The 9,476-nt window shown below is 32.8% G+C and overlaps 1 protein-coding gene across 1 annotated transcript; it reads right to left on the reverse strand.

Annotated features, from left to right (window-relative positions):
• Window positions 1-3,024: 3,024 nt before the first annotated feature.
• Window positions 3,025-4,251, reverse strand: LOC145166331 (Putative membrane lipoprotein). Its single transcript, XM_079085283.1, has 2 exons — window positions 3,322-4,251; window positions 3,025-3,240 (listed from the first exon to the last, which is right to left on the reverse strand). Exons 1-2 carry the CDS (start codon window positions 4,169-4,171, stop codon window positions 3,188-3,190), a joined length of 903 nt encoding a protein of 300 aa, XP_078941409.1. The 5' UTR covers window positions 4,172-4,251; the 3' UTR covers window positions 3,025-3,187.
• Between the last annotated feature and the right edge of the window lie 5,225 nt (window positions 4,252-9,476).

Below are 9,476 nucleotides of genomic sequence, written 5' to 3' on the forward strand. Positions count from 1 at the left end.
ATAGGATTGTTGTATCAGGCAATCCCGGAGATTCTAATCTTGCAAATCGGAGATGTGGAATCTGCCAAGGGACTCTGGGAAGCGATTAAGGCGAGATGTGTAGGTGTTGATCGTGTGAAAGAGGCCCGATTGCAAATCCTAAACGCCGAATTCGATCGGCTGAAGATGCTGGAGTCGGAATAAATCGATAGCTATGTCGGAAAGCTATCCGGAATCGCGTCCAAATCGGCGGCACTCGGTGAGACGATTGAGGAATGGAATTTGGTAAAGAAATTCCTTAAAACTCTTCCTAGGTCGAAATTCATCCAAATCGTTGCCTCCCTTGAGCAAGTCTTGGACTTGAAGACGGTGGGATTTGAAGATGTCGTCGGAAGGCTCAAAGCTTACGAAGAGATAATTAGGGAGGAAGATATCAGTGAGGCAGATCAGTCGAAGGTATTCTTTGCAAATAAAACGACTGGTTCTTACAGTGGATCGAAAGGAACGAGTGGATCGAATGGGTCTAATAATGCAAATGGGTTTAATGAGACTGATGGGTCAAGTGGATCCGGATCCGGTGGGTTATCTGGGTCAGGTGGGCCCAAAGGGAATAATAGGGTTTCTCAAAGTAATCGGCCTAATAAACAGTCCAATTATGATTTAACTCAACCCAATTCCAACAATTGCAAAAATTGTAATTGTTGTTGTCACAAAAATCGGAAAAATAGGGAAAAAGACCGATCTAAGGTGATTTGTTTTCGGTGTGACAAACCGGGTCACTTTGCCTCTGAATGTTCGGAATGACTCCAAAAATTACAAGAAGGTGATTTTTCGGAATGTGACGACAACGACGAGCCCGTATTTTAAATATGGATCGGGGTTGAAGAATTCTCTAGAAGGACTTAGAGATTCGGGGGTGATTGTTGGAATCCTAAATCGATGAGGACTTGGAGACCAAGAAATCTAATGTATGGCAAATTTAGTTTATGACAAGTTGGTCATAAGTTTCCTAGTCTAATACAAGTTGGTTTGTTAGGCTATATATACATGTCCATAATTGAGTTTATGATTATGAGAACAGATTGTAAAATCATTGGTTTTGAGTGATTTTCCAGTTAATCAAAGAGTTATTTTGGTTATTTTGTTTTACATTCTTGTTTTCTAAACTTTATTAACATGTTTTTTATACTACTTTTTTGTTCTTGTGATTATATGAAGGGTACGATCATTTCCATCAATTTGATCATTCAATTTTTTTTAATGTTCCTTTTTCCCCTCAATTGTTCTTTTAAATTATGTTTATATGTTTATGACTTTTCTGTCTCAAAAACAATAAACTGGCTTGATTTTTATTTCAATTAATAACTATTAGTTATTTAATATCATATATAGTAATTACATTTTATTAAATAACTAGTTGTAGATACGTGTATTAATATATAGATTTATTAAAAAAGAAAAGTTAAATATGAAGGAATATTAAGAAAAATGAAAAAATTATTAAAGTATTAAAACTGAAATACTTATTTCTCTTTTAAATTTAAAGAAATAAACAAAAGAAATAATTGAGTTTTAATTTAGGAATTTTAAAATTAAAAGAAAAAATTGCATTTATGAAATTGATATATATATATATATATATATATATATATATATATATATATATATATATACCTCTTCTAATAAGTGAAACCTAAAAATGACACGTGTCGGTTTTTTAGAATGCCTCTTTGACACGTGACATTTTTTTTATGATTTTTATTATTTATTTTTTGGTAACAAATCAAATTCAATTCAAATTTTGAAAATAAAAAATCATATCCTAATAACATTATTATGTTTATTTTGCTTAACAAGTTAATTTATAATTATTTACAATCGACAAGATCTTTGTTTTTTTTTTTTTACATTTATTATTTTTTTATCTATATAAAAATTTTAAATATACCGATCGTGGTTTCCACGGGTTATAACCTAGTATATATATATATATATATATATACTGTTATAATTATTATATTTAAATACTATGTAAAATTTAATAAAAAAAATAATTTAAAATAATCATGTAATGTGACAATTTATTATTATTATTAGAGTAGATACATAATATATAGATATTTGTAAAAGGTATAACATAGTTGATATATTTGATTATCATTTTGGAGCGTTTGTGAATATTGCATTGATATTTGTATAATTTCAAAAGTTGATTTTGCATGATTAAAATATAACTAACATTACATAATTAGCGTGGATGATTTAAAAGTTGATTTTGGTCAAAACAACGATTGTATATCCATTCATTTCTTATGGAGATCAACTCTAATAGGAAGTGTGTCTAACGATCCTTCAATCCAAAATATTTACTGTAGTTAACGCAAATGAATTCCATTTAGTATTCAAATTAATTTGAAGTCTTATCTAATCATTCATTCAACTCTCCTATTAAACTATATAAAAACATCACAAGATCATCAATGTATGAACTAAAACTCTCCAAGTGTAACAAACCCACATTAGCCAAAGCAACCACCTCTTCATGCTCCATCGCAACACCAAACAACTTAACTTTTAGTAAGTTTGCCTCCTATCTAGATGCTAAATAAACAACATCTAAGAAATCCTTCATTTTGCACAAATAATACTGTATTTCCTATTTAATCTTGTAATGTCAAGATAGTTTCAAATGTTTTTCAATTCCATTCATTTAATTGATCTTAAATAATTGAATACGAACATTGTTTGATGCAATGTTTCGATGTGGGAAGATCATGAGCTTAATTGTAGAGACAAGAGAACGAGTAGACAAACGACAATGGATGGGGCGGAAGAGAGGACGACACAGCCTAGACGCTACAAAGGAAAGAATCTTGATCAGAAAAAAAGACAGTTTCAGTGCGTACTTTTTCACAAGTGCCAAGGAATCGGAACCCTATTCCATTCCAGTTTTGGGTTCACTCTTCTACAACAAAATTTTTTATTTTTATTTACGATCGTTACATGTCTTTTAAACTCAGGTTACAGAAATAATATAGAACAAAATTATCCAAAAAGAAACAAATCATGAATCATTCATTCATTTGTCAAGTTACAGGTTGATGAACAGTTTAAATTAATGAGTTCTTACATCTAACAAAACAAATAAAAATGCATGCATCGATCATTAGCAACAAAAAAGAACATGAGACAACAAGAATGTCTACTTTCACAACATCATCCATATCACTAACCATGTCAATGCATAGATCCAAAAACCACCTGCAAAAAGAAAACATATATATAAAAAACGTCACATAAACATATCAATTGATGTAAGAAACCAATGCTAATGAACCTTACCATGAAAAAATCTTGAAGAACTATTCCAAGTAGCTTCAAATAAACAATTTGTTGTCGTATTGATTCCACTACGACAATTGCACAAAAACGAACTATAAGGTCCACCATACCCACAAACGCCACCACTTCTCTCACAATCAGCACACATTGTTGGATACTCATTGTTGAAATTAAACTTATACTTTAACGCGACACCATATTTCCAACTGTCGGGATTGTCTGCGTGTCCATCAAACCCGTACAAACCCGAGTACGACCCGCAATTCAATTTCCCCAAGTCCATCTCAAACGATGGGCCAAGATCCACCGGAGCATACACACAACAACTAGACACCGGGGTGGTGAGTCGACTCACTGCTTGACAAGAATTCAAAATCCCACAAACTCGGGTCCCACTCACTGGATCACAAACCGGAGCATTTCGGCCATCGGATTTGAATACCGGCGATGATGAAGTGTCGCAATTGAGGAGGGCGAATACGGTGTTATCATGAAAGGTGAAAGGGGCGTCCCAATCGAGCCCGAACCCTTTACTTGGTTGAGTGCAACCACAAGTTGACATTGAGGGGTCGGTTATGTAAATAATTTGGTTTGGGTAGTCCATGGCTGTGATCGGGTAGCATCCAGTGTGTGTTATGAATGTCAGATGTTGATTGTTGCAAGTTACCCGAGTTTGGAACCGCGGGTCGCCGCATCCTAAACCGGTTCCAAACGGGTATCTGACAGGTAACGTGCCACATGTCGGTTTGCAAGTTTGGGAGGTTGTGAAGGTTGATGAGATGATTATGATGATGGAAGTTGTGACGAATTTGGTCGCGAAAGAGAGTCGAATGTTCGGGTTGTGTGACATTTTAACACCTAAGAATTTGTCGATCGAGATGGGGGAGGGGGAATTGGGTTATATATAAAGAGCAAATGAAATAAACGTTTATAGGATGAATTGTATATTATGCACTAAAGGTGTAGTATATATGTTTTTAGGGTACTTTTGTAGATGCCTTTGTTAAAAAAAGTGATGGTAATTTGTAACTCAGCCAGAAAGGTTATGAATAAGATGTCAAACTTTAAAATAAATAAATAAATAAATTGTATTTCTATGTGGAGGTGAAATTTCTTTAATTAAGTTATAATTTTATATGTGAAATTTGTAATAGATATTGGCTCCTTGTGTTTGCATTACCGATGGTAAAAGAAGAATATGATTCTTTCCTTTTCATAGCTTTAGATAAGGTTATAACTTGGAGAATATGATCCACTTATGTGGATTGAAATCAAAGGGAACCTCAAGGTATAGTGCCTATTTATTTTTTGTTATTATTATTTTTTATTATTTTGGGTAATATCTTGTTTTTTTACATCAAATGATCATCAAATCATAATCTTTAGTTATGTATCATTAAAAGATTAGAGTACCCTTTTGACAAAAAAGATTTTTAGGTGCATTCATGATGATTTTGTTGTTATAAATGGGGTTCTTGTTGTGATTTTGTAATGAGAGGTACATATATAAGTCCTCAAATACTCTTTCTAAAATAAAGACCACCAACTCCATACTCCTCAAAAGAAGCAAAAGAAGCACACATTTGGGGTTCCCTCCACTTTATTCCCTTCACAATCATTGTGTTGTAGAGCCATATCCAAATAAAGAAAGGGATTCTTACTTGTAGAAGGCACACGAAGTTAAAGATTAACACCAACAATTAAATTAGGACTTGAATAAGTTTTCACATGTAGGTATCAAGTGTTTGTACATATAACCTTTTATATTGGTTTGCATGCATTATTTGTTTGTATACTTTAGTATTCTAGACTTCGATTTTTTTTTATTGCGGAAATAATATTTTATCTTCGTTTAAATGAAACAATTGGGATTCATATCACAGCCTTGGAAATTTTCTAAACTGATTCTGAATTCCCACGAGGATTATTTTATTGCGAAATCGTCGTTTACAAGCTCTTTATTGTTCAATAAGTATGAAGTAAACAAGGCAATTCGTGTATGTTTATTGAACAAGGCAAAAGCCCATGAAATCAAACAAAAAGGCTTGTATGTTTATTGAACAAGGCAAGAACCCATGAAATCAAAAATAAAAGGCTTCTATTTACGAGCTATGAAGTTACATATGAGGCCCAACTAAATCAAAATATTTAAAGAATAATAATTCAGACTTTTGTACCAATCATAAAGTATTTACCTAAATGTTAGTGTTTTAATAATTACTAGTTCTACTGCTTTATCATAATTTATAGAAAAGTCTCAAACTAAAATTTATTTATGAAAAAAACTAATCATCGATAAAAATGACGATTTGACAATATTTTTTCAGTTTATGGTTTCATTACCGATTCGGTTTCATTAAAGCCTCATTATTTTACCATAATTTCCGAATAAGCCGCAGACTAAAATTAAGTGATCATTTGACCATTTTCTCCTTGTAACATATATATTATCGGTTTCATTGCTGACCTGGACGCCTATTCATTAAATGAATTGATAAGATGGATAAGTTGGGTTATATAATGTTATGTTTACCATAAACTTGATATCATGATGCATTATATATTTTTTGGAATATAAAATGTATTATACGAAGACTTTAATAATTACATAAACTAGCAACAACTTCGTCATTTTTTAAATTTATAAGAAATTTCAAATTGTCTATCTAATCTTATGTATCTAGTATATCCATCTCATCAGCTCAGTTTCTGTCATTTTTTTCTTGGAAACACACATTTTATTGGTTTTATTGCTGACCTGGATACATAATCATAAGAGTAAATCACACGCATCGTCCATCGTCCAGGTACCAAAAGGCACGTTTAGTCTCTATTTTAAAAAATTAACTCGAATTGTCCCTCGTTTGATTAAACGTTGCACTTGTCATCCCTCGTTATTTAAATTTGCATGTTTCATCCTTTCTGAGACATGAAATGACTATTCTGACATTTTTATTCTTTTTTTGATTTAATTTATTTCTCTGAAAATTCTATTATACACAAAATAAAATAAAAAACCACACCCCACCTACTTTATACTAACCCTTCCCTTCTAAACCCTCATCACCACCGTCGGACCATCACCGCCGCCCACAAAAATCTACCACACCTCTTTTTCTCTTGGATCCATTGTCGTTGAACCCTTCCCTCGTTTTCCTTCCCAACAATACACCACCATTGATATCACCAAAACTATACGAGATCCCACCATCATCTCCAACAAGCTAGCACATTCATCGATTTATTACCCCCTAATCTCCAAATCTTTTTTTCTACTCGAGAGAAACAACAATAGTTGTAACTGAATCACCGTGAAGTTTAGCAGAACTAGGATCCAATACTTCACCAGACCCGACATCTTCGTCTTGACTTTTATAACATCAACTAATTCAACCCCCTTTTCAACTTTTGATGTCGTTGATTTATGATCATCAACAGGGGTAAGTGTTGTTGTTGATGATGATTTCTTAAAAGAACCGCAATGAATTGTGTGACGGGGCTAGGGTTAGGGTTCTTGAAGCTGTTAAAGGAGATGAAAGTACTGATCGATCTAGAAGGGAGAGAGAGAGAGAGAGAGAGAGAGAGAGAGGGAGAGATGAAGAAGGGTAACAAATTTAGGTTCGATTTGCAAGTTTTGATTTGTAGGTTACAAAAAAGCATTGTTCGTAATCTCTTTCTTCTCCTATGATTATTGGGTTTCAATTTTTGGGGTATCGTCGAATCTTTGGGGAGGAAACGGGTAGGACGAGCTCAATGGTGATTGCCAACAATATTCACCTGGTTCCACCGGAGACTGTGATTATGATGGAGCACCACCACCACCCCTCACCGAAATCTGTGATTGAGAGGAAGAGGGTTGGGTCAAATTGAAGGAGACAAACCGGGTGGGGAAACAGAAGGGGACCAGGAGAGGTTGGGTTAGTTATTTATTTTATTTTAATTTTTTAATTTGAAAAATAATGATAAAAAATTTAAAAAAAATTGAAAAAGAAATTATTAAGGGCAAAATAGTCATTTTGTGTCCACAGGGACGACCCGAGCGAAAAAAGATTATATAGGGACGATCCGCGTTAATTTTTGAAAATAGGGACTGAACGTGCTTTTTGACAGCTAGATGAGGGACGATTCGTGTAATTTACCTATCGTATCCATCTTATCAATTATTTAATGACTAATTGTCCAGGTCAGCAATAAAACCGCTAAAATGTATGTTAAATAGAGAAAATGGTCAAATAATCACTTAATTTTAGTTTGTGACCTTAATGGAACTGTGTAAGTAATGAAACCGGTAAACCGGAAAATATATGTTAAATAGAGAAAATGGTCAAATAATCACTTAATTTTAGTTTGAGACTTTAATGGAACTGTATAAGTAATGAAACCGATAAACCGAAAAAATGGTCAAATCGTCATTTTTACCGATAATTCATATTTTTTCATAAACAAATTTTAGTTTGAAACTTTTTCGAAAATTAAGGTAAAGTATTAAGATTTTTCTGAAGGTTTTCCTAAAACTTATTTACCAAATTATGTAAATTGAAGTTTTTATGAGGTTTTAATATATATATATATATATATATATATATATACACAATGCACCACTAAGAATTTAGTAAATTTAATTATTATTTAATTAAACAAAGATAGATATTAAATGATTTTTATAATTGTATGCATATTAAATGATATCCATAATTATAATTCTCTTTTTTATGGAAACTAATTAAATTCGTCATTAATGTCAGCAATAACATTCTTTCAGAATGAATTCGCATCTAAGTTTTCATGTGTGGGTTCGTGTTTTGTTTATGGACTCACTTACTTAAAATACAACAAAGTTGCATGAAATATGAAGAAGAAGAGTGTATTCTACTAGAATACACTCTCATTCTGTTAGAATATACTCTCATTCTTCTAGAATACTCTCATTCTACTAGAATACATTCCCGTTCTCCATATTCTAGACAACTTTGTTGTATTTTGAGTGAGTGGGTCATGAAACAAAATATGAACCTATATATAAAAAACTAGATGTGAATTCATTCTGAAAAAATATTATTGTTGATAATGACGAATTTAATTAGTTTCCATAAAAAATGAATTATAATTATGGATATCATTTAATATACATATAATTATGAAAATCATTTAATATCTATCTTTATTTGATTAAATAATAATTTAATTTTTACTAAATTCTTATTGGTTCATTCGAGCACACAATAGATGTGAGAAACATTTGAACCTAGCTCTCTCTCTCTCTCTCTCTCTATATATATATATATATATATATATATATATATATATATATATTAATTACTCTTTTCTAACTTTATCATTGTTTCCACTGTTGATGCCGGCTACCTTTTTTTTCCTGGCAACCATCTTTCTTCCGTCTAACCAACTCAAACGGAAAAAAGTCAATCTACAAAAACCGAAACTAAGGCCTTGTGGTATACATACCACGAATCGATTTGTGGTCTAGTTGGCCACGAGAAAATCTCGTGCACACCACCCCGACATTCCGTGGTCGGGCGTGGTCATGATCCTTCGTGTTCCCGACAACGATTTCAAACGAAGAAGGTGATTGGTGGTGGTTTTTTTGGCCCTTGAACGGCTATTTTGCCTATTTCTTTTTTTTTTCAAACTCAATTCAATAACATAAATAAAGCTTCTATTTTCACCAAAACTTACACCTCATTCTAACCTTCATTCTCTAAAACCACAAAACACATATACATGGATTCCACAAAACATATGAAAATTTTAAAAACTTTTGACTCGGATGACGACGTAGAATTCGTCGAGACATTCTTCAACGTTGTGCAACACATTCACGACGAAGAAAGTTCGAATGCTGCTCGTACAAGGGCGGTCGTCAATCGTGATCGCCAAGCCGCACACGACTTATTGGTACGTGATTGCTTTGCCGATAATTGTCTTTATAATGACGACTCGTTCGAACGTCGTTTCTGTCTGAATAAGGCTATATTTTTATGTATTAGTCATGGTTTAGAATCTCGTTATGATTTTTTCAAACAACAACCCGACACTAGAGGAAGAATGGGTTTTAGTAGTATACAAAAATGTGCGGCTGCTCTTAGGTATTTGGGATACGGTATAGCAATTGATGTTGTTGGGTCTAGTAAGGTTGC

Source organism: Lactuca virosa, chromosome 3 (assembly GCF_052849685.1).
Source record: "Lactuca virosa cultivar CGN04683 chromosome 3, Lactuca_virosa_CGN04683_v6, whole genome shotgun sequence".
In the NCBI taxonomy this organism is placed as follows: Eukaryota; Viridiplantae; Streptophyta; class Magnoliopsida; order Asterales; family Asteraceae; genus Lactuca; species Lactuca virosa.